The 26574-nt window shown below is 44.4% G+C and overlaps 1 protein-coding gene across 2 annotated transcripts in view; it reads left to right on the top strand.

Annotated features, from left to right (window-relative positions):
- Nucleotides 1-26574, top strand: part of Srgap1 (SLIT-ROBO Rho GTPase activating protein 1) — a 204108-nt gene that overhangs the window by 65768 nt on the left and 111766 nt on the right. For both annotated transcript variants that reach the window (XM_052753483.1, XM_052753484.1), the window contains exon 3: nucleotides 546-708. In XM_052753483.1, the coding sequence (XP_052609443.1) occupies nucleotides 546-708 (163 nt within the window). The remainder of the gene's footprint in view (nucleotides 1-545; nucleotides 709-26574) is intronic.

Genomic DNA, 26574 nt, shown 5'->3' with positions numbered 1-26574 from the left:
TTCACGAGCCTCGAGACAATCCTATAAAGTTCAAGTTCCCCGGGGAATGCTTTTTTGGAGGCTGGAGGTTCTTTATCCAGGGATTAATAAATAACCATCAGATTTGCGTCCCGTGGAAAGCATGCCTAGTCAAATTTCTTTTCCAGCAGTAGACTGAAGAGTCAAAGGAGACTTTGTGAGCCGGGGCAGACCAGTCTGTGTGTGAGACAGTAGCCGATAGATTCTCATGTAAACAAGAGTGCTTTCCTTAGTGGTGTGCTAAACCCTGGGGCTTCCTCAGTACTGTCTGGGTCAGGCTTCTGGAGCCCCAGTCAGGGGTGGGAGGTTGTACCAAGGGTTTTTGATCCAAGTTTTCTTTCCAGGCTTGGTAAGTTGCAGGATTCCTGCAGGCTGTGGTATGTCCTGATCTAAGAAATGCTCGGAGCAGAGAGAAGAATACAGCACCTCTCTGCTGTGGCTCCTCTGCCCTCATGGGTGACCTCTTCTGGCTGACCCGGGCTGCTTGGACAGGATGGTAGGTAATTCTGTCCTCCTTTACCTCCCAGGAAAGATCAGAACCTGTTGTCTCCAGTGAACTGCTGGTACTTGCTCCTGAACCAAGTGAGGCGAGAAAGCAAAGACCACGCCACCCTGAGCGACATCTATCTGAACAACGTCATCATGCGGTTCATGCAAATAAGCGAGGATTCCACCCGGATGTTTAAAAAGGTAGAGTCCATCCCTCCCTGCCATCCCAAACTTCCAGATAACCACCTTACGTACAGCCACTTAGGAGGAAGTGCCTGAAAAGAATGAAAGGCACCAATATTCTGAACTTGAGCGTGTGTGTTTATACTGTATGTTTGTGCATGGTGTGTGTGTATACATGTGTGTGCATATGTATAATGCATGTAGCATTATCTACTGGATATATTTATTTCTATTCAGTAAATGAATGAATATCTGACCTGAGCATCATGAAGGAAGGTATTTGGCGGGGGAGGGGGGAGGGGGGGGGTCCCTGCAGGGGGGTGGAGAGATGGCTCAGCAGTTAAGAATTCACACTACTCTTGCAGAGGAAGTGAGTTTGGTTCCCAGGACCCAGGTTGGGCAGGCAGCTCACAACTCCAGATCCAGGGAGATCTGATGCCTCTGCCCTCCCTGAGCATGCGCATTGATACACACACACACACACACACACACACACACACACTTAATGAAAACAATAAACATCTTACTTTTTTTTTTAAGTACCTGCAAGTCTTATCTTTGTCCTTAGAACTGACCTCCACACTTAGAAACGAGCCGCACTTAGAGAGGAGAGCCTCGGGTTCTGGTTTTTCCAGCTCACACGTGACCAGACTTGTAAAGCACATCACGTGTGTTGCCCTCCCAGGAAAATGTTACCACATTGTCTTCATACTCCAGGCTGCAGGGTCTCTGAGAGTGAAACGGAAAAAAAAAGTAAAATTATACTGGGCCCAAAAAAATTCAGTTTCTAATGTGTGAGAGAGCTTCCTCCTTCCTGACTCCATTTACAAGAAACAAAGAAACAGGGTGAGGGGGGTACGGACAGACAGACACGGGACATGACGACTGGGCTTATAAACCTTCCTGTCCTGGTTAGCTTCAGTCAGCTCTCAGCAAATATCTTCGTTGTTTGGACATTTCTGTTGAGAACAATAAAAAAATTGGAGCATTTCCTGTGCAAAGGACACATACAGCGCCTGACCCGGCTTTCAGTTTCTGTGTTGAGAGCCGGAGTCTCCACAGACCTCCTCAGCTTGGTCTGGATAGTGTCCTGTGCCTAGATTTATACCCAGACCTTTCTTCAGTGGGTAATGTTTTAGTTTCAGAGAAGGAGGCGCACCCTGCCGATTCACGATGCGTTTGTGTTTCAAAGGAGCCTCTTACAACAAGGGTACAGTGTCATGCAGGCCAGCTGTGCTTGATGTAGCCATGTTCGGTTTGATTTCTGACCTAGCAATGGAAATTTAGCAAGCTCTAAGCCATTGTGTGCTGGGTCCAATGGAGGGGGAAGGTGTTTCCAACAAAGAACTTTTTATGCTGGACCTAAGGCTAGGTAGAACAATATCTCCACATCTTAAATAAGAGCACTTAAAAATATGTACTAGTTTCCACAGAGCTAGGAAAGTGACAGACTCTTCTGGCCCCACCATGAGCACCGTCTGTGGAGACCACATACAGTTTTGTGGGATCCATGAGCATCTGCAGTGGTGTCCAGATGTTGCATGTCAGGCTGCCATGATGGAGAAAGGCTGACCTCAGGTTGCGGTGAATCCACATTTGGATGCTACTGAAAGATGCTTCCCCAACATGGGGGTTTTGGCAAGGATTCGGCCAGGACCTACATGGGCATCTCCTTGTGTATTCATTCACTGAGCAAAACATCTGTAAGCTGTGTGGCTGGCAAAGCTGAGTGAAAAGACGTGCTCCAGCTTGCAAAGAATTCGTTATAATAGTTAAGCATTCCCAAGCTAAAGGGATGTGGAGCTCACTGTAGGGGCCTGGAGGATGGGGAGCTACACTTACCTAGGGGACAGGGAAAGCTTCAAAGAAGCAGCTCTGGAAACGAAGGGGCCACTTTTGTGAGGCAAGAAAAGATGAGCCTTTCTGGGGCCTGTGGGGCATGCGTGTGTGGAAAGTACAGAGTTGAATGGGGCTGGCCTGGGTTGATAGTTCAAGGATGGGTAATACAATAGAGGCTAGTAAAGACGACAATAAGGGGAGACCTCGTGTGACAGGGGCCAGGGCTTTAATGGAATTGGTAGAAACTAGGACTGACAGACACATGTGTTTGGGTGAGAACTTGGCTCTTCCGCTTCCTTGTCTTGTGATCTCGGGAGATGTTCAAGACATTCTCTTCCAGAGAATGAACGTAGCAAGGTTGGGCAAAGGGAGGGGCTGAAACTGTGTGAGCGCCTGGACTGGGAGCACCTCTGGAGTTGTCTCCTCTTCAGGCAGGGAGCCCCGGGCTTTTGGTTTGCAGCCCTTGAACCTGGAATGCTCTTGAGAAAGGCGGCCCCCTTTAACGGAGGGGGATTCTCAAGAGCGGTTCTCAGGGAGCGCTCAGCTCCTTAGTTCCATCCGTCCACGGTCAATATTCCCCGTAGTTGGGGAAATGAATTCCTAATTTCTAAGGAGGAATCTGGGAAATGCACAGTAAATAAAAAAGCAGACACATGCGTGTTTGTTTGCTCCTAGAATTCATTACTTATTTAGAGTCTAAGGCTTACCGTATGCGCAGTGGGTTCCTGCGAACTTGGTTGCTTAGCGAGAGCGTTCCATGCATCTTGAACAGCCTTCTCTCTCTCAATCATGGCAGATGAGCTGGAAAGGACCAGTCATTACAACCACAAGGACAGGGCTTGCTGAGGAACTGTTCCAACCTACTCACATTCGGGTCCAACTCATAGCCCTCCTGCAGTCGAGGACACCACACATGTGGCCCAACCCGAAATCACCAACTTACTCAAATCGGTCCTGTCACTTGATGTGAGTGGCCGAACGCATCTGACATTGGGACACTGGTTTGGGCTGTATTCCTTTCTTGCAAAAATCTTTATCACAACCGGGCGGTGGTATCACATGCCTTTAATCCCAGCACTCGGGAGACAGAGGTAGGCAGAGCTCTGTGAGTTCAAGGCTAGCCTGGTCTACAGAGGGAGTTCCAGGATAGCCAGGACTGTTTCACAGAGAAACCCTGTCTCAAAAAACTAAAAAAAAAAAAAAAAACACACAAACAAACAAATTGGTATCACCGCTAAGCAGAGACTAAAAGACCATAAGGTCTCCATATACGAACACAAATTTACTTGCTCACCCATAGTTATTGCCGCTTTCTTCACAATACTAGGGAATAGACTTAGCCTTGGTGTCCACCAACTGATGAACGAATAATAAAAATGTGGTACGTACACACAACAGAATTTCTTCATCTGCAGAGAAAAATGAAATTCGCAAATAAGTGGATGGAGCTGGTGGAAAACATCTTGTTCCCCGAGGTGACCCAGGCACTGAAAGACAAATGCCATGTGTTGTCTCTCATGTGTGTGGCCTACTTTTGACTCTTTGGTGTTGTGTATTTAACCTGCAGTACCTGCAGAATCCAGGAAACTAGGAACGGGCCATGGGACTGGGGGATGCCTTCGGGACGAGGGCCAGGGGTGGGAAGGTTTCAGAGGGCATCGGGTGGGGGTGAGGAAGATAAAGATACAGTAGGAGAGGGTTAGCCAAAAAACACAATTGTATGAAAAACCTACTGCTGTGTAAGCTAATGAAAAAATATAAGTTAAGAAGAGTGAGAAGGAGACGCCCTGCATGGCTGGCCAGCACTAATTCTAGAACCCCCAAGGGTTATTGTAAGTGCGGCTAGAAGTCTTCACCGGAGAAGCTTCCCTTTCTCAGCAGATGGCTAACACAGAGACTCACAACGGGCCAAGGTGCCGAGAAGAATTCATCAGTGCCGGAGTGCTCGGCTCTAAAGAGAACATCTGTATTACCACCACCACTCCCAAGGCTCAGGGAACGTAATCGGAGGGGAAACATAAATATTGTAAGAGCCAGGGGTCGAGGAAGACAGCTGAGAAACAGTGACTTCTGGATGTGACAAAGCCATCGTCCCCAGGAACACATAGCTGCTGTGGCTGCCTGCATAAGATCCACGTGAGATCAAGCCAGGGAATAATTCTACCGTGGATGGCAGGGAGGGTTGTCGGCGGTTGAGAGTTGCTGGGGGAAGGAGAATCATTTTCTTCAGGAATATGCTTCATGGTAGATCACTCATGCTCCAGTGGCCGGCCCTACACCCATGCACATATGGGCACTAAGTGGACTCAGTGAGTTATTTTAAAAGAGAGAGAGAGAACATGGAGTTGGGAAGGCGATGCAGTGGGAGGGTCCATGGAAGGAGTTGGAGGGGCAAGAAGGAAATTTCAAGATAAATGTCTCAGTGCCAAAGCTCCCTAGTGGGATTCTCCTTAGGAGTTGTTGGTAAGAAGAGCCCCCAATGCCCACAAAACAATATATGCGATTACCATTCCTCCCAGTTGCCTACTGGTAAGTCCCTCCCTGTTGCTGAGGACCTTCATCACCATTCACTTCCATCACAAGACACAGAGAAATCAACTTGAAACTGAGTTGGAAACTTCCTCTCTACTGGCTAGCTTGCTTAGACCCTGAAATCCAGGCTAGTAGGGGAGAAAAACCATAAACAAAACCATAAACAGCTTAACCAGCTGTGAACCCTCTGAACTATAGTGCCAACCTGCCAAGCAAGATGTACCCACTAGGGCACCGTTGGCGTGACTGTTACATTTACATGGGTAACCAAGTGGTCTCTGATTGGATTCGAGGCCTGCTCTACAGGAGGGAATTAATGCCTGGTTCTGTAAACTCAGTCAAAACTCCATGGCTCAGGAAGTCTTAGGCCTTAGGGGTAACTAATTTTTGTGTGACTCTTATTGTGTGACATGGGGAGGAGGGGGGTTATAGACCCCTATCACTCCTTGCTGAATAAGGGGCTACTGGTGAATTCTGGGGGAGAAGTCATTGTCTTTAGTTGGGTACCCATAGGTGAGTCCACCAGGCTCCCAAGTGCGGAAGGGGGGTTGTGGGGAAGAGGAGATGTTGGGAGAGGGGGATAGGAGAAGGTGGGTGGTAAGAGCAACCAGAATGTTCTGTATATGTTCATGAAATGGTCAAAGAACAAATGTAATGAAAATTGTTTTTTGAAACCCTGAAGAAAGCTAGTTGCGGATGAAGCCAGAAAATCTGTCAGTTATCCACACTCAAAACGCTGAGCCTGGCCTTGCACCACGGAGACTCACCCTCCGCTGGCCTAAGTTCATAGGTTATCAGATTCAGACTTGAAGGTTAAATTAGCCCACTTTGTCACCACTGATGGTGTGGCTTAGTCTGGCAGGAAGGCGCAATTATTACTAAGATCCATAGTCTTTCATTTCACTTTTATCAAAAATAAACCGTATCTATTTATATGCTCCAGTTATGAAGAACAGAGTTGTTTCATGGGGATAAAGCTGTGCCGACACAGAGAACATTTAAAGTGAGTCCCTGTCCACACAGATGCTTTAGCTGAAGTTAATTAAAAAATAAAAATACAAACAAACCACTCGTCTACTGCCGATCTCTAAGACTCTGACCTTGTTTGGAGAAAGTCTATGAGGGGCCAGTAGGATTGCTCAGTGGATAGCTCAGCAGATAAAGGTGATTGCAGCCAAGGCTGATGAAGCTGAGTTCAATTCCCAGAACCCCCCTAGTGGAAAGAGGACTAACTCTCAAAGTTAGACTTCTGAACTTCACATGCACACTATGGCACGTATGTGATGGCATACACACACCCACACACATGCACAAATATTCTTTAGGAAACCTCTACATTCTGACATACAACTGCCAACCTGTTTATGCATAGCCTTGTTTATTTTTTTAAAATATAACGATGTATATTCTTTATAGAATGTAGAAAAACACTAAAAATATTTTCTACGTTACCCAGGTTTACACAATCAGTTAATTCACTTTCATTCTCTTTTCAGGATTGATATGCCTATTCATATGGGTCATATGCAAACATTTTATGCTATGTGTTTGTAGATATTTTACAGTTGTGTATATATATTACATTGATTCGTATATTATAGATTTTTTTTAACTAGAGATACTGTGTTGCTTGGCAACCTGCCCTTTTCATGTAAAACATCAGCATTTATCATGTCTGGAAGCAACCCCTCAAAATGGGGTGTTTGACGCCTCCTTGGTGTGCAGCACTATTTGCATGGTCCCAGACCTTTCCCTGGAACTGGACATGTGAATCTCTCATGTGGCAGTGATAGTTAACTTATATTGCGTAACAGAAAAAGAATTACCAAGTCAAGGGTGGCCTCAGACCTTCACAACTTGGATGCCTTTCTTAACCTTTTGAGTTTCTGGAGTGATGACAGTCACGGCTGTGATTTACCCTGGAGTGATGATGGTCATGGCTGTGACATCCGGTAATACGTCCCCTGAAAAGTAAATGGACTGTTTTTTGTTTTTTTGTTTTTTTTTTTTTTTAGCAGAGAGCTACTGGATATGAGTTAGTATGCTTATGCAACATTCGTAAATAATATAACAAGAACTTTTCCAAGGCATTTTAGTGCACTGTAGCAGAAGAATTAAATGGTATTCTGGTGACCTCGAGGGACAGCTTAATTATTGATAGGGCCTGGATAAATAAGTAAGAAAAGCACAAGCTAGCAGTACTTGCTGGCTCTCCTGCGTCTTAGCCACCTTACGGCTAGCTTGTTTTCTAGAAATAAATAAGCTGAACTACTGTGTCTTATGATGGCAGAATTTTCTAAAGTATTTTTATAAAACATGTTCTATTGGTTTTTGTGAATTACAAACCAAGATGGTTGGCCCTAGTAAATGTTCTATGAATGGCAATGGTTGGTGGTGTTTTTCTTGGAGTCCTATAGTTGCCTTGTTGCCTAGCAACATCAAGACACCTATGATTCACCTGGCTGGAAGTTAAGCAGGTGAGCAGCTACAGACGGGCAATTTGCCATCTGTTCAGAAGCTTTATCAAAGTCTTAGGGTGAGTTAAGCACGTGATCCATGTGTGTCTTGTTGAAAATGCATTACATAATGATAAAAAAACAATTGATGTCAGCAATGTTGAAAGTTTTGTCCATATGGTGTGTTACTTTGGTACCAATGCTCAAATGTCAGTAGTTGAACCAGGAATTAATTACCTTGAGAATAGTTGCCAAGAAACACTTGAGAACTTGTTGGGGTTTCTTTTAAGTTAGTTTTATCTTCTTGCGTGTGCCTCTCTGTGAATTTTGGATTGTGTACATGAACATTGTGTATAAAGGAGATGCCCAGTATAGTTAATTATAATTGTTTTGTAAACCAACCTTAAGAGAAACAACATGGTCCAGATCACACCAATGTTTAGTGTCCAAAGAAGTGGGAAAGTGATATATACAGTAAACAGTTTGTCCCCAAGTACTGGTTATGAATGGAGACCAGGCAGATTCTCCAGGCCCTGTTAAAGTGTATAAATTCCTAATATGGAATTTCCATATTAGGGTGAAGAGTGAAGTAAGGGCTCTGGACAAGGAAGCAGTTGAATGGAGGCTTTAGCTGCCTTGCCTCCTCCATAGTCATGAAATGACAAAGCCGGTGTATAAACAGGATATAATGATCCTTTGATTTCAAGGGACTCCCATTATTCCTGTCAGAACCTTTCACAGACACACCCCTAGTTCCCTTTCATAGCTCTCTCTAATCTAGAGTGAGATAGGTAGGTAGGTAGGTAGAGAGAGAGAGAGAGAGAGAGAGAGAGAGAATGAGAATGAGTGAGTGAGTTAGGTAGATAGAGAGAGGTAGGTAGATAGATGGATAGATAGATAGATGGATAGATGGATAGATAGATAGATAGATAGATAGATAGATAGATAGATAGATAGATAGATAGATGGATAGAGATAAATGGATGGATGGATAGATGGATGGATGGATAGATGGATGGATGGATAGATAGACAGATGGATAGAGATAAATAGATGGATGGATGGATGGATGGATGGATAGATAGATAGATAGTACTTAATCTTTTTCTGACATACTCTATATTTGCTTGTTGGTGTCTGTGCTTTTTGCATATAAGCTCCCAAGAGGCAGACTTTTTGTATCGTTCACAGTGACAGTCACATGCTAGGTGCTCAACAGATATTTCATGAGCAAATAAAATAATAGATAAAAACTTACATCTGTATCAGAAACAAGCAATGAATGGCATCCACATGACATAAAGCTCAGAGTGTGTTAGCACAATGCAGTATTTACAGGGCCAGATTTAAATGACACCATGATGTGAACTACTTCCCCAGAGAAAGAAAGTGTAGGTGGGCCTGGGAAATAGTCCCCCCTTCAGAGGCAAGGGTCAAGTAAGAAGACTCGTGGGCTTCATCGCCGGCACCGGCTGTCTGTTCTTCCATGGGCCACTGATTGTAGCAAGTTATACCATAAAATACCGGTAGTATTTTCTAGAAAGTTGCCTGTAAAGAGAAAGAGAAAGGTGGAAGTGTGTGGATTTTTTAAAGAAGCGTGTGGGTCCAGGAAAGGTCTTGTTTTCAAGTACATGTGTTAGTTTCTTGCCTTGGATACTGTCTGTTTTGTTTTGCTTTTTGTTTTTGTTTGTTTTTAAACAGAACTAGTTAAAAATGGCGAACAGAAGGCATCATAGAAAAGGGGAAAACTAGGCTGAGGAGATGGCTTGTTTGGTAAAGCACTTGCCATGTAAGCTCGAGAACTTGAATTTGATTCCCCGAGAACCCATGTGAAAATGCTGGGTGCCATGCTTGTCCAGGGTTGGGGAGATGGAGACGTGGTGCAACCCTGGGACCCAGTGACTAGCCAGCTTAACCTTCTTGGTGAGCTCCAAGCCTGTGAGGAATTCTGTCTCAGAAAACAAGGTGGTTAGCTCCTGAGGAAACATCCAACGTTGACGCCTGGCCTTCAGGAGCACTTGAATACACACACACACACACATTCACTCACCTCACACACTAGGGTTTAAGGGCAGGAGACACTCCAAAGGCTGGGCTGGGAGAAAGCACGTATAACTATGGCAGATAACAACCCAAAGGACAGACAGGAGGATTGGATTCAGCAGGAAACTCTTGGGAAAGGAGATGTCACAGTTGGTAGGAAGAGAGCAGGGTGTTGTGGGGTTCTTGGTTCCAGGTTCTCTTTGCCTGGGGTGTCTGTGGGGAACACGGGATTTGCAGAAAGTAGAGAAGATTCTATGAGCAACCCCCTGGGGAGATTGAGAATTAAAAATAAAATTCAGTCTGAGACTAGAAGGAGGATACGTATTTTATAAGTCAAAGAGTTTTATATTTAAAAGTGTTTTCTAACTTTATCTTAGTGGTACTTTCAGGCTTGACTGAATTGACCAAACACGCCCTCCTTCCCCAAAAGAACACAGACTGGGTCTTGAGGTGATGTGAAATGTCAAAAGACAGCGGTGTGGAGCTTGCCAAAGGCAGCTGAGGGAAGAAAGTGGCGGCCCTGCCATTTTCTGTACAATGAAGATGTTACTTTAAAAAAACAGTGGAGTAACAATCTTACATGTATACCATACTCTCCTGAATATGCACTTGGTTGTGAGATGTTGTGCACAGAACTGTCCCCTGTGATGGTCTGTTTCTCATCTGCTGTGTGCAGGCCTCAGCCACACTGACTTTAGGCTGTGTGACTTGGGACACCAGTGAATGTGAGACAAGCAGGTTGTCAAAAGTTCTCTCTCCCTGGATCTCACCCTCTCATGATGTGGCTGGATCCCTGAGACCAGCGTGGAAACAACTCCTAGTTAGCCTTCAGGGTAAGTGAGACCACATGAAGGGAGACAGACAGCCTAAGTGACAGCTAGGCAGCGACTAGACATACAAATTAGAACATCTGACATCATCCAACTGCCGCTGGACCGCAGGTGTGAGCGAGGAAGCAGCCCCGCCAGCCCAGAACAGAGCAATCTCCCAGCTGACGGAAAGACTCATGAGCTAAGTGAAATGTTGCTTTGTGCCGCTCAGTGCTGAGTGCTTTGTTACACAGCGAAAGCTAAATGATACACTAGGTAAATACCCGTGCTCACCCAAAGGAAAGACGGAATCAAAAGGTAGTAAATACAGGCTCTAAGGAACCTAGTCAGCACCGTCCACCATGTCCTTCCCACTAAGTGTATCCACAAAACCTAAACACAGTGCCTGCAGCAGCAATATGAAGATGTAAGTAGTAGGAGGCCGATGAAAGACCAGACTTGAAAATTCTGCCAGATGGGCAGTGTTTCCCCCACTTTCCTCTCCGTGTCTCCCAGCCTAGATGCCTGAGAGCAAAGAACCTGGGAGCAGACAACGAGACATGAACACACAGACCGGTAGAGGAAGCCTGGGGCTGTGACTCAAAGACCAGAAAACGGAGAGGAACATGTAACTCCAAATTTTGCTCTTCCAAGTTTTCTTTGCTGTTCCTTACCCCTGAGAACACAAACATCTTGTAACAGGGACCACAACCCCCTAAAGATCTTTTTGGAGGAACGCCCTCCCGGGGAGTGCGCTGCTACCCGTGGGTTGCAAAGACTGTGCTCTCAGACATTCAGTGTATGTGGAAGAAATGGAATGGAATGGAATGGAATGGAACAGAACAATAGAATAGACAACTGGTTCTCAAGTTAGAGGACCAGAAGGGGGGACCCTAGAAAATCAGAGAGTGGTGGAGATTATGGTGACGACTCTCCTGAATCCCCACATTGTACACAAGCAGATCTGATCTTAAAGAGTGTCCGCACAAAGGCTTGAGGACTGAACCAAATATCAGTACCACTCCGGGGCCCTGAGTGGTCACTGTGTAGTAAATACGATGAAAGATGTAAATAGTACCCCAAGGATGTTGGCAACAGAAATCACATGGAAACTACAGCTTATATGAGGCTGGCCAGAATTTGTAACCCAAATGTAGGCAGCTGGATTTTCTGATAAAGACAGAAATATTAAAGACTACAATTGATTTAAATAGGGCCCAGAAAATTGAAAATATCAGGAATACAGTTCAAAAATCTCTCAACCTTGAAGAAACCAAGAAAGCCGGAAAGGCTTGGAGAAAAAAATGAGAGCCGTGCAGAGCTAACATAGATGCTTGAACTAGCTAAGGTTTTTACAGCAGTCACTATAAAAAGCATTCTAAGAAGAAAGATCGAACACTCATAAAGTAAGTAGAAAATATAAATAAGAATCATTGGAAATTGTTTTTTAAACTGTTGTGTGTGTAAGGAAGAGATGGGGGGACGCGTGTGTGGTGGCATGTATGTGGAGGTCACGGGACTCAGTTTTCCCATCCACCATGGGTTTCAGGGATTGAATTTGGGCAGCAGGGCCTGCACCACAAGTCCTTTTAGCTGCTGAGCCCATTCGGAAAATTTTAAGTGAATAAATACAGTAACCAAACTTTTAAAACTGAATGGCCGGGCTCTCTAGTAGAACAGAGCTCATAGAGGGTTCGCTGGTGAGGTTGAAATGAGCAAAAATGATCTAATCTGAACGTCAAGGAGGAGAAGGAAATTGAAAGAAGAGAATGAACACGCCATGGGGACCGTTCGCACAGTATTTCCAACATTTACATCATCAGCGTTTCTGAAAGAGGGGAGAAGTATGGTACAGAAATAAGTGTTTGAAGATAATTGCAAGAAACTATCCCGAATTTAGCAAATGACACAGCCTATATATTCAAGCTTATTGAATCCAGGCGAGATAAGCCCAAAGGAACCCGGATGAAAGTACGGATAAACTGGAAACTAGAGACAAAAACCGTTGGAAGCATAGAAACCACGCATTTGAGGAGCACCAGCTCAGACTGTGGGATGCTCCGCTCACTCTGTCTGCAGCACCTCCCAGCACTGACCACCAAAGATGCCTTCAGATGTTGCCAGATGTTTCGTAGGCACCATTGGCCCCAGCTGAGAAATAGTGATCTAAACTGAGTCTTCTGTCATCCCCAACAGGTATTGTCACTTTAAAGAATTTTTCTGGTTTGGTTTGTTCTGTCATCATGGAGTTTATAAACTTAATAGACAAGAGACAGGTTAACAAATTGTCTAATCCCTCACTCCCCATTTAAAAATGAAATCTTAAAAAGCAGGTTTTAGTACCAAGTTTATTTAGCTGTTGCTATCTATCATAGATCAATCCCTAATCAAGCTCATTTTTATAAGGTCATGGGTGGGCCAGGAAAACTGCTTAGGGGGTGAAACACTTGATATGCAAATGTGGGGGCCTGTGTTCAGACCCCCAGAACCCAAGTGTTTTCTTGTCAAGATGGGGGGTGGAGAGAGGAGTGCCTGGAAGTGTGGGCAGCCTGGAGGATGCAAACATCGAGAGACCCTTTCTCAAACAGTGGAAGGTGAGGGCTGACGGACACTCGAGGTTGTCCTGAAACCTCTACATGTGCACCATGGTATGTGTGCATCCACATGAACATGCACGTACGTGGCGCGCGCTGCGCGCGCGCACACACACACACACACACACACACACACACACACACACACAGAAGTCACAGACAGGCGGAGTCCCAAAATATCCACAATTATGATCAACAAATTCTATGAAACCTAGGAATAGGCGTCTTTCCTGTTGAAGACTGCTTGATTTTTTTTTTTTACATGGTGAGATTCTAAAAGGTCCCCAGCAGCCGCAGCGAACGCCACATTGAGGAAGACTGTACCTATAGCACATGTTTGCATGAAGAAACACTTGTGAGAGCTTGGATTATAGCAACCCACATGATACATTTGCAGAACACGTACTAAACCTGGCTGTTAGGGTTTAAGACCTTTGAAAGCTCAAAGCAAACGTATTTTTTCTATTACTAAATTTAATAGAAATTGATAAATGGGAAATTTATTAGCTTTGTTATCAGATCAATCTAGAATTCATAAAAATGAAAGATTTCTCCATTGGATAGGTGAACTATTTATACTGAAAAATAAAGTGAAATGCAACGGGGCTTTCATGATGGCTTAGCAGGCAAAGGGCTTGCTGCATAAGCTTCAGGGCCAGAGTTCGGATCCCCCGCACCCACAGAGCAGTCAGGGGAACATGGCAGACCGCCTGTGATCCCAGCACATGGGAAGCCCAGACTGGGAATCCTAAAGCAAGCTGGCCAGCCAGCCTAACCAGAAATGTGAGCTCTGGGTCCAGCAGGGAGATACTGCCTCAGCATATAAGATAGAACGGGACTGAGGAAGACAGCCAGCACAGACCTCTGGTCGACATATGTGCACCACACAGACATATATTTGAGATACTCAGTAATTAATAGTGTATAAATAGCATTTTTACTTTGCAAGCTTTAATAGTTTTCAGTGAACTCAGAAGTATAATTGGCTAGCACACTGGCTTAAGTCAGCTCGTCCACAAACTTTTTAATCCCTTTAGTTTTAAAGATAAAGATTGTAGGAGTCCACAAAAAAGGAAAAAAAAAAACTTTTTTAAAAAATTTTTTAGCCAAGTATACTGATTCAACTGAATAATCATGACCATGACAAATCTACTAGAAAATCCACTCCCTTTTCATTTTTTTTTCCCTGAAATCTGACTTTATCAAGATCAGTGACTTTCCCAAAATCTCATAGAAGTTTCATTTCATTATTCGTTCAGCAAACATTTGTCGATTGCCTTTTCTGCAACAGGATGTGGTAGTGAGTGCTGAGGTCACAAAAGCAAGAAAGGAATCCTTAGCATGGCATCCTGCAGGAAACACAGAAATAAGAATTACATTATAATTCGGTAACTGTTATTCTTAAAGATAAGACCTGAGCCCATGGGAATACAGGATGAAATCATCAAGCTCTTAAGTTTGAAGTTTATTGAAAAATTGGGTAAAATCATTCTTCTATGCAGAGACCAGCAGGAACAAGACCAGAGACTGCTGACCAATCCTTCTGTGTGTTTAGGAAGTAAATTCCAGCAAAAAAAAAAAAAAAAAAAAAGATAGGAGAAAGTTCTCTTGTGGCCCCAAGTAGTCAGGTGTTTTCCTGGCTGGTTTTATGTCCGTGTGACCCAAGCTGGTGTCACTAGGGAAGAGGGAACCTCAGTTGAGAAGATGCCCCCATCACATTGACCTTTGGGTAAGTCTGTAGGAGATGTTCTTGATTGATAACTGATGTAGGAGGGCATCAATCAGTGGGCAGTGCCACACCTGGGCTGGTGGTCCTGGATACAATAAGCAAGCAGGCTGAGCAAGCCAGTAAGCAGCACCCCTCTGTGGCCTCAGCATCAGCTCCTGCCTCCAGGTTCCTACCCTGACTTCCTTTGATGATGGACTGTGAATGTGGGAATGTAACCTAAAACTAAACCCTTTCCTTCCCAAATGCTTCTGGTCAGAGTTTTATCACAGCAGTAGTAACCCTAACTAAAACAGCCGTACAGATGCTCTAAACCGCCTCTGCCTGGACTAGATGCTATACCTGTTGCTCTTCTGGCTGGGATGAAGAATGTAGCATCATACATCCACACGTTCACAGCACACCTGCACACACAAAAATAAAAGAAAATTAAAAATAACAACAATAATAAAACAGGCTGGTGAGATGATTCCATAATTAAGAGCACATGTTGCTCTTTCAACAGAACCTGGGTTTGGTTCTGAGCCTCTGTGTGTTGGGTCACAATTATCCGTAACTCCAGTCCCAAGGGATTCACTGCCTTCTTCTGATATGTGTAGACACCAAGCACATGTATGGTCCACATACATACATGCAGGCAAATACTCCTACACATGGAATGAGATAAACTGAAAAGCAAAATTATCAATACCAAAAACAGATTTGGGCTAGTGAGATAACTCAGCTGTCACCCAGTCAGTTATCACCCACCCTGATGATGGGAGTTGGATACCCAGAATCCTCAGGGTAGAAGGAAGGAACCTGCCCTCACCAGTTGCCCCCTCCCCCCAACTTCTACCCACAGGCTGTGCTGTGGGTGTTTGTGTATGAAATAAATATAAATGTAAAACAAAAACAAAACCCAGAGGAGTGAGATAGGATCCATGTAGCTTGCCTTGGAGAACTCAGGAGGAAGCTGTGATAACTTAGGAAATGGGGGGGGGATAGTTTTTACCCTGTCATGTGAATTGTGACCTGGACATAGATCTACATCTGTCCTTCAAAAAGTTCTTGTCCTTATCAACTAAGAGTGAACAGCCTGGATGTCTGCTGTTTTAAAGACCTCTTAGTACTTTAAATGTTGCTTCTCAGTCAGTCCATCCAAATCCGAATTGAAGATTTCCACGGCTTTAGCTGACTGCTCTTTACCCAAGTAGGAAGGGACCGGGGGACTCGAACCATTATTTCAAGATTCGTGGGCTTTTATTGATCACACAGATGTAGATGGGGACCGATCCCACAAGACAGAGCTGTTCAAGTGTGTTGTCTCCAAACCCTTCCAGTATCTTAGCCTCCACCCCGTGAAATTCAAAGCAGGTGTGGTACAGGGAGCTGCAAACACAATACACAGTAGTCTGGGGGACAAGGAGAGCTCATGCTGGCTTCTTCCAATCATGCTATCCAAGGAACAGAGCCACTGGGAATGGTAAGCACAGAGAATGGGAGTCTTCACTAGGGCTGATAGCTGTCTCCAGGTGGCTCTCTCTACAAGGAGTTGAGAACTATAGGGTGGCTTGAACATGGAGACAGGTTTCCCCCTTTCTCCTAAGGCAGACCTAGCAATTATGCAGTCTGAAATGTGCCTCCGAGAGACTGCTTCATTGCAACTTTGCAGTACTCTGGAATGGACGTCGGTCTCGATAATGTAATAGTCCAAAAACACTCATTTAGACTTCAACTGAATCGACCGAAATGCTCTGGTTTGAAAGACGATATGAAGAGCGGACCGTTTTCACCAGTATTTTGAATAACAGAAAGTGGCTTCCCAAGATAAAATAAGGACACGCTGAGCTGATGAGACATCACAGTGATCGCAAGAGGTAACGACTATGGAATGCTTGGTGTGTGCCAAGCAATCCGTCACACACATGACAGTGGGCAGCTCCTCTAATCCGTGCAGCAAACCCAGGGGGCGGGCTCTGAAACTTTTTCCACTGCGGCGGCGATGAGGAAAGAGCTCAGGGAGAGTAAGATTTCCAAATGTGCTGACCCCGGGCCTCACGTGGAGAGCTGGGATCCTTGTCTTTCTCTTTCCAGTAGGCTGCCGTTTGCCGCGCATTGACCCGCTGAGCCGTGAACGGTCGGCTTTTTTCGTTTGGGGGTATGTTTTGTTGTTTTGGTTTCTCTGGTTGTATTCAGTGATTCGGTTCTTGGTGAAAAAGGGAGCTGTTCCAGGAATGTTTCAGTCTCCTGTCCCTGCCTTTCCTGAGATCCACTGTCAGCTTAGTGGACTCATCAACCCCAGTGGTTCTGAGATGCTTCTGTTGACCAGCATCAAGCTCTAAATCAGTGATTCTCAACCTTCCTAACGCTGTAACCCTTTAATACAGTTCCTTATGTTGTGGTGACCACCCCCCCCAACCATAAAATTTATTTCCATTGCTGCTCCATAACTGTGATCTTGCTGTTGTTATGAAACATAACATAAACATCTGATACGCAGATGGTCATAGGTGACCCCTCCATGGATCATGACCCACAGGTTGGGAACCACCAAGCCAGTTGAATTCTTGAAGATGAATACTGAAAATCAAGTGTCTTGTTAAGTGATAAGGGGCCGGGTGGTGGTGGCGCACGCCTTTATTTCCAGCACTCGGGAGGCAGAGGCAGGCGGATCTCTGTGAGTTCGAGGCCAGCCTGGTCTACAGAGCAAGATCCAGAAAAGGCGCACAGCTACACAGAGAAACCCTGTCTCGAAAAAACCCAAAAAAAAAAAAAAAAAAAAAAAGTGATAAGGGTACTTTCTAAATCGTTTGAACAAAACACAACTGAGACTGGACTGAAGCAGTTTTGTTTGCCTCTCACACTAGATGGTATGCCCTTCCCCCACCCCCCATTTTCTGTTTGTCAACTGCATAGTACTCATTAAATTACCAGGAAGAGTGGGAGAACATCTGACTGAGTTTGAGTGATTGAATTCGTATCCGTGTCTCCAAGATTCTCTGCCCTTTGCTTTGAGATGAGCAAACCTGCTCACCGGCTTCTTTTCATGGATGGCCCGTGCATTCTTGCTGTGATGCTGTGGAGACTTAGATCGCTGAGAAGCCTGCACCATGCACTATAGTACACTTTACCATAGGCTGTGCTCCTGAGCCAGCTAGCTGTGCTGTAGATGGGAGCCTTGAGTCACACTTGGAGCAGTCACCTCTGTCACAGGAGAGAAAGCCCTGATTTTCCCAGAAGTAGATACCCAGATTCTTGTTCTGAAGAAAACACATGGGAATAAGTCACTAATAAAGCAGTTGTTAACTTTCTGCAACGTTTTGTATATTAAAAACTAATTAGAAAAATACATTTGTGATTTAGTGGGTTATATTGTAGACTGAACTAAAGTATTACTAATTTGTTCTGGTTTTTTTGTTTTGTTTTTTTGAGACAAGGTCTCACTATGGAGCCCTGGCTGGCCTGTAACTCTCTGTGTAGATCAGGTTGTCCTTGAACTCACAGAGATCCTCCTGCCTCTGCTTCCTGAACTTGTTCTGCCTTTAACTGAGTAGGTTTATATATGTGGCCACCAAGAGTTTGCACTTAACTGATTATTCAGTTAGTGACATAGAAAAAGTATTTCTAATTTATTACCATTTTCAGTAAATCTAGCATGAAAAGTTGTGCTATTTTTCAACCATGAAGTGTTTATTGTATTAAAACCTGGCTCTCGGGCCTGATCATACTTATTTTTGTTTGTCTTCTTGAGACAGGGTCTTACTATGTAGCTCTGGCTGTCCTAGAACTTATATACACCAGGTTGGCCTCGAATTTCAAAGAGATCCACCTGCCTCTGCTTCCTGAGTACTGGCATTAAAGGTGTGTGCCTCTAGGCCCAGTGGGCCTAATTTTAAAACTATCTGTATTTTAATATTATATGAATTCATATCAATTCCATGTATTTCCTAATTATTAAGTCATCCAAACCTTGGCTGAATGAGTAACAAACATGACAGGGGGTCTCTGTGACATAGTATATGTGGCTTTCATTGTCTCTATGTGTTATATGCATTTTAGTGAGGTCATTTGAGCAGTTACAGCAGATCACAGAAGGACATGCTGGAGTGAGGACAGACAAGGAAGGAGGCAGCAGGGACTGTGAGGAAGGAAACATGGGCTGGTCTAGGAAAGGCCGGGATTTGTGATGAGCCCATCTCTTTAGGAGGAAAACACCTAGGAAAACATTTCCCGAGAGCAAAACACATAGAAAAGTATAAAGTCTGAAAAAAGACACCATCAGATCTTATTTATCATTTGATAACACCATTTAGAAATAATCTATTTAGAGTTCATGTCTCAGTGTCTTAAAATAGAAGGAACAGACCTACAACCTACTTACATCCATGCCTACCTCTGGTCCATGTTGCCTTTATCTACTTACAACACCCATAGACACATTGGTATATGTGGACCAAATAGGTACTTAGTATGCCATATATCAGTTTTAATCTTCATATCTTAAATACAATTAGACATCTACAAAGTAGAGATGTAGAAACAGATTTTCATTGTGTTTTAAACATGTGGATGGGTCTGCCTCTCATGGTGCAAGTTCAGGGTGAATTCACGGAAGGGCCCAGGAACACCACCAAGGGAGGTCTGTGTTTCTTCACTTTTGTCTCTGCTCTTCCTGGACCAAAGAGCCCCATGGAGCAGAGAGCAGAATCAGAAATGGAAGGCATTTGGACTTGTTGACTTCTGTAGTACACCCTCCTTAGATCCATAGAAGGGAGCACCCACTTCACCCGTGATGTGTGATTTTATATGACGTCCTTTTCCTGTGCAAGGATTTAATACTTGTAAACATGGTCATGATGATGTCCTCATTGTTTAAAGCTTTGTTTATTCTCAGGGGAGCCAGGTAGACTCTATAAAGAGATCATTGTTTAATGAAAAGTGCATTCATGTCATATAATTGAAAAACCAAAAATATAAAAATCAGGGTACATTTGTTTGGTAGATTGAATAAAAATGACCCCCATAGACTCACATATTTGAATGCTTAGCCACCATGAAATAAAACTATTTGAAAAGATTAGGAGGATTAGGAGATGTGGGCTTTTTGAAGGAAGAGTGTCACTGGGGGTGGGCTCTGAGGTTTGAAAAGCCCAAGCCAGGCGCTGTTTCTTTCTCTTTCTGCCTGCCTGCCTGTGGATCAGGATGTAAAGCTCTCAGCTCCTTCTCCAGCACCATCTGTACCACCACACTCCCCACCATGATGATAATGGACTGACCTCTGAAACCATAAACAAGCTCTCAGCGAAATGCTTTCTTTTATTGAAGACATCAACCCCCTTTTCCTCTTAAGTTGCTTTTGGTCAGGGTATTTTATCACAGGAACAGAAATGAAACGAAGACAATGAGGTTTACAGTACCAGACACACATTCTCTCATGCAGTGTGTCATCTTCAAAGGCAACCAGAAAGTAGTTGGTTACCCGCTAACAGTCAATGCCACCATTTCAGTTATGGACACACCATGCCTGGAAGGTCAGTATTATCACATTCAGTGCTCACTACTGGAAGGTCAGTATTATAACATTCAGTGCTCACTACTGGAAGGTCGGTATTATCACATTCAGTGCTCACTACTGGAAGATCAGTATTATCACATTCAGTGCTCACCACTGGATAATATTATTGGTGACATTTCCCCCTATTGGCCTGCATAGACCCTTATAGCATGGTGAAAGCGAGCCCACAGGGAGGAAGACGTTTCCAGACCAGTTCCAGCTTGATTTCTTTGTCTTACAACCAAACAGTGTTTTCTTGAGAAGCAAGGTCTCAAAACAGCCTGTGTTGTGTGGGGGACCCCTGGGGTCTTTCTAACCAATAACTTGTTGAAAGAGATCCCACACCTGACACTGAGATTATCATTTAATAACTCATGTTTTTCTGGGGAAGCACTGTCCACCCGTGCAAGTTACCTGCGTTCGTGTCTTTTTAAAAGTATACTTTGTTTTGGATTGTGAAAACGCGGGCTACCCGCAGGCTTGTGCGTGCATTCTTGTGTTTGGTTAAACCATCTGTCTTTTCTTCTCCCCGCCCCCACCGCCCCCACCGCCCCCACCGCCCCCACCGCCCCCACCTGCACATCATATGCATATGGACCTTAACCCTCCGTTTTACCCCCAGCATCCCCATTTTAATACCACATGTGTTCTATCCCCTAGTCCTTAAGGCCTTCTCCTCTACCACTGTCTGCCTTTTCTAGCTTCCTGTCCACTATAGATATTCCAAGTTAAACACACCCAACTGAAAGTTAGAAGCTGAGTTCCAATAATGAGATAGAACACGTGCTGTTTGTCTTCTGGGGTCTGGGTTACCCCATTCAGTGTAATGTTTTCCAGTTCCACCCATTTTCCTGTAATTTTTATAATTTCATTTTTGTACGTAGCTGGATAAAATTAAATTGTGTGTCGGCACCACATCTTCAATATGCGTTCTTCAGTTCATGTCTTCTAGACAGATGCCTTCTAGACAGATGTTTCCGCTATGGGGAATACAGCCGCAATGAACAATGATGGGCGTGTGTCTCTGTGGGTAGGATCTGGAAACCTTTGGTATATTCCCAGGAGTGATAGAGATGGATTGAATGGTTGTTCTATTGTTAGCTTTTGGAGAAACTTCCACACTTTTCCATCAGTGGATAAATAGTCCTCTTTCCCCATGTCCTTGCCAGCATTTCTTACTGCTTTCTTGGTGACCATCATTCTGACTGGGGTCATGTGGAATCTGAAAGTCATCTTGATTTGCACTTCTGATGGCTATCGATGTTGAGCACTTTTTAAAATATTTGTTGGTCTTTTGTATTCCTCTTTTGAGAATTTTCTGATCAGTTCTGTGGCCCACTTTTAAATTAGTTTTTTTTCTTGATGCTTAGTTTTGTTTTGTTTTGTTTTTTTCAGTTCTTTGTGTATTCTAGATATTAATCCTCTGTTGGATGTGCCAGTGGCAGATCTTTGCCCTCACTCTGTAGACTGTCTCTTTCCTATTGAAAAGCTTTTTAATTTCAGGGAATTCCATGTGGTGATGACTAGCCTTGCTTATGGAGGGTTGCCATCCTATTCAGAACATCCTTGCCTATGCCCGTATCATAGAGTGTACTCCCTTCTTTCTTCCCTGGTGGTTTCAGGGTTTCTTGTCTTAATCTGTGGTCCTTGATTCACTTAGAACTGAGTTTTGTGCAGGTCAGAGAGAAGGCTCTGGATTCATTCATCGACGTTAGACGCACGCTTTCCTCAGCAGTATTTGTTGAAGATCCTGTCTTTTCTCCAATGAGTTTTTTTTCTTTTTTTTTCTTTTTTTTTTTGGTTTTTCGAGACAGGGTTTCTCTGTGTAGCTTTGCGCCTTTCCTGGAACTCGCTTTGGAGACCAGGCTGGCCTCGAACTCACAGAGATCCGCCTGGCTCTGCCTCCCGAGTGCTGGGATTAAAGGCGTGCGCCACCACCGCCCGGCCATCTTTTTTAATTTATACATTTTTGGCAAAAATCAGGTGTGTGATTTTATATGTATGTGTGTGTGTATATATATGTATATATACATATATATATATATATATATATATGTATATATATATATATATTCTGTTCTATTCTATTCCATCAATCTACAGGACTGTGTTTATATCATTATGATGCTGTTTTTAATGCTATGGATCTAGCTTCCAGAATATTTCTTTTGCCCAGAACTGCTTTGACTATTTGGGGTCTTTTGTGCTTCCATATAAAGTGTAAGGTTGTTTTGGTTCGGTTTTTGTTTGTTTTTTTTCTATTTCTTTGAAGAGTTGAGTTCGTATTTTTACTGGGGTTGCACGTAATGGGCAGGTTGCTTTTGACACAAAGCTGTTTTCACAGTTTTAATCTTGGCAATCCATGACCACGTGAGGCATTTCATTCTACGGGTGTCTTCCTTGAGTGTTTTAAAGTTTTATTAAAGATCTATTTCAGTAGCTCTGGGTTAGGTTTGTTCCAATCTATTTGTTTTGTTAGTTGGTGTCATTATTTTGAGACCATTGTGAACGGAATTGTTTCCGTGACTTCTTCCTCAGTGTATTTATTTGTCTAAGAAAGCTGCTGATTTTTGTATACTAGTTTTGTACCTCCATCTTGATGAACATGTTCAATTCCTTATTTTATTCAGCTGTCTGTGCCTGTTGTCACATTTACAATCATTATTTTGAGTTCTCTGCCTGAGATTTCAAATAGCGTACTCTTTTGAGACGACAGGTCTTGTTGTGTAGTCTAGGCTAGCCTGGGTCTCACTATGTCAACCAGCCTGGCCTCAAACTCACAGAGACCCAGCTGCCTCTGCTTCTGGAGTGCTAGGATTAAAGACGTGCGTCACCACATCCAATCCAACACCCTCATGGTACTGCAGAGTTGATTGTGTTTGGAGACATTGTGTGTGTGTGTGTATGTTTCATAAGTTACTGGATTGATATAATATAGATAGATATCGATACATAATCCTTTCTTTGCTTGGTTTAGATTTTAATCAGCTGTATTCTTTCATTTGGAGTATTCACATCGTTCCAGTAAGATTTGGATTAATAAAGTTAAGTGTGTAGTTCTGAAATAATTCCTCAGTTCAGGAGCTCATGGTGCCTTGTGTGAACTCCGTTATTCCCTGAGTAGAATGTTAAGTGCATAACATCTAACTAGGACTGTTGGATGTTCCCACTGTGCGCCTGTTACCAGTTAACAGCGGAGACCCCTAAACTCCGCTACCTGTTAGAAGATGACCAAGGAGAGTGTGAAGCATAGTCAGAGTTTGGTTACTAGGAATAGGATTGGGAATTAAGTATGGGTAAGGTTAGGAGAAATATTAGATCTTCTCTAAAAGATGGGGTCGGGGTGTGGTTGGGCTACTGGTAGGGACCACAGCTTTTTAGAGATTAATGCTATGGATGATTACAAGTATGAAATCTAAAGAGTCAGGAATAAGGATGAGAGAGAAGGAAAGACATAGGAGAGGGGAGTATATTTGGTGTGCAGAAGAGGAGGGCAGTGAAGAATGCCCTAGCCTTTATTATGTGGAGAAACATAAACAGCGGTCCTAAACCCCGATTGATGTGCAAACAGAGCATGAGACATACACAAGAGTGGAAATTAAGTAGGAATAAGAAACGAAACGGACACTTAAGGAGTGTCTTGTTGGCACAGCTGCACTGAGGTGAAAGGTGATGTTCTCAGATGTCTCTAGCCACTCAGCATGCTGCTAGGGCAGGGTAGGGCGGGGGGGGGCTTGGGGGGGAGCGTTGACCCCTGCAGCCTGCATGTTTCCTGGGGTTCTGGCCTTTGGGAGAGGGGAGGTTGTGAGTCCTTTCCTGGCAGTTCCCTGGGGCCCCTGCCTTCTCCTCTGCTCTTCTGGGTTCTCTCCTCCTGTAGGTCTGATATATGTGAGGAACGTCACTTCCCTTGGGGGGAAAAAGAACTGCTGATTTTTTTTTTTAAATGAGAAAAAGATAAAAATAGAATTTTAAACTTCTGAGCGATTTGACCTGTGTGTTCAGGGACTGCTCACTCACACGCTCGCAGCCGGGAGGTCGCAGATGCCTGAGTGACTCTGCACCTTTCGGTCTGTCACTCACAAACTGAGTGGCTTTTTTCTGCCTGGGTGTACAATGTCACATCGGCCTGCCGGTTCCATTAGCAGATGTTCTAGAAGATGCCCTGAACGTCTCCCTTCGGGATCAAGTCTTGACTTGTTTCTGGGGAACAAGTTCTGCTTCCTGTTTGAGTCTTGGGCGCCATGTTTTCTTCCCGCATGGAGTTTCAGTTGAAGGAGTACACTCATTTTGCCCCTGTCTGGGATGAAATGTGCCTGCTCTGATCTTTGCTTGACGGTTCTGTTTTTTGTAACGTCGGGTCTTGCTCCTGTATGCCTGGGCTGGCCTGTCATTTATAGCCAAGGCTAGCCTCAAATTCATAGCAGTCCTCCTGCCTCAGCCTTCCATGTGTTGCTGTGATAGGTATGAGCTACCATGCCCAGCTCTAGTTTTGGTTTGAAGCAGAGAAGCCACGTCTCTTGCCAGGGAAACACTGTGCACGCTCTCCTGAACCTGGGCTCAGGCCGTTAAACCCAGCCCTGTTCTCCCCACTAGGTGTTTCTGGAAGAAACCCTTACCTCTGTCCTCAGAGTTGACGTGAATTAAAGGGCTCTATTAATATAAAATCATTCGAATGAGGTCGAGAAAGTTAAAAGCGCACACTCTGTGGAAACGTGACCCTGACCGCTTTACCCAGAACTCATATTCCCAGCCCAGCCAAGTGTGAGACACTAAAATCATTTGAAACCCTCATTAAATATTTAATCTGCCTTTCCTCTCTGCCTCTCTCACTCCCACTCTGACTCAGCGTAAGGTCAGGATTCCTGGGTTGGTCATCTCAATATTATTTACTTCAAAACTTCCTCCACGACAGCCAGAAACCCCCTGAGTCAGCAGCCATTTCATCCAACCACACAGGTCACTTGATGAATCACTCAGTGTACCCACGGAGTGGCTCCTATTAATTAAGCCCTTTGTTTTGTCGTCTCCTCTCCTTTCTGGAATGTTTCAGGCCACGTGCCTGTAGGCTTCTAGTAACGGAGCTCTGGCCAGCACCCACCCAAGTGGCACTTCACTCCAACACTCTTTACAGAACGCTGTCTAACCCGTGCCACGGGATGAGTTTGTTCTCCGGGGGGCTCGTGATTTGGAGGGTTGGAACTACTCAGGGTGGCCACGGGAGGGGAGGTGGACTGCTAAGAGGCAAGGCCTAATGGAGGTGCGTAGGACTTGGGGAGTTTCCCAGGGAAGGGATTGAAGTTACTCTGACGGGACTCCCGGGCTGCTCTGAGAATGACTTGATCCCTTTCTGGCTTCTTATCTGGAAATACAATCCCTTCTTCCACGTGTTCTTCTCCCTGCTATTGGTGATATCCAGAGCCAAGCTGGGCCTTGCACGCTCTCTGTGTCTCCAGAGCTAAGAGCTGAATAAACCTTTGTGTGTAAGTTTGGTGGTGGGGACAGGGGATATATGAATGTATGTGTGTGTGTGAGAATGGTGTGTGTTGTACACACATGCCTTTTTTCTTCCCAGCTTCAGGTAGTTGCCATTTTACTATGGCAACAGGAAAATAAGCCAATGCAGATTGTCTGGTTCCTCTGTGAGGTGGTGGACTCTGGAGAGCAGAGGGCAGGTCTGAACCTCTGTTATTCCCTTGAGGGGGAAAAAGGAAATGTCGTTAGCATAATAACTTGTGTTCAGTGTTTAATGAGGACCATCACAATAAAATCCTGTGGCATAGAGAATATTCAGTATTCCCCCCCCCCCCCCTTCAGTGGAAGAAAAATCCAAGGCCTCTGAAAACTTACCTACTAACTTCAACAAAGTAGTTTGAACATAGGCAGTTTGATTTCAGACTCTAAATTCTTAATCACCAGACAGTGTGTCCGGGGAACCGTGTTAAGTGAGTTAATCATGAAGTCACTATGAAAGAAGGGTCTGATTTTTTTTCCCCCCGGGGAACAACTTGCAAGAATGATTTCAGAGCAGCTTGTAGGGTTCCATGTGGATGAGGGAAGAAAGCAGAGTCCAGGCTGAGGACAGAGCCTGGGAAAGCACAGAGAAACAAAGCTAGACCCGAGGGCCAGCCGCAGTGGCCAGGCAAGGTGTGGAGAATGAAGGAGAGAGGGTGCCCTGGTTCTCTATCAGCTTGACAGATGAACCAGGACATATCTGGGAAGAGGGAATCCCAACTGAGGAATTGCTTCCATCAGACTGGTCTGTGGGGCATTTCCTTAAGTAATGGTTGATGTGGGAGGGCCCAGCCCACTGTGGGCAGTACCACACATAGGCAAATGATCCCAGTTTCTA

Source organism: Peromyscus californicus, unplaced genomic scaffold (genome assembly GCF_007827085.1).
Source record: "Peromyscus californicus insignis strain IS unplaced genomic scaffold, ASM782708v3 Scaffold_24__1_contigs__length_46423439, whole genome shotgun sequence".
Lineage (NCBI taxonomy): Eukaryota > Metazoa > Chordata > Mammalia > Rodentia > Cricetidae > Peromyscus > Peromyscus californicus.
The sequence above is the reverse complement of the archived record's forward strand: the minus strand, read 5'-3'. Positions and strand labels throughout refer to the sequence as shown.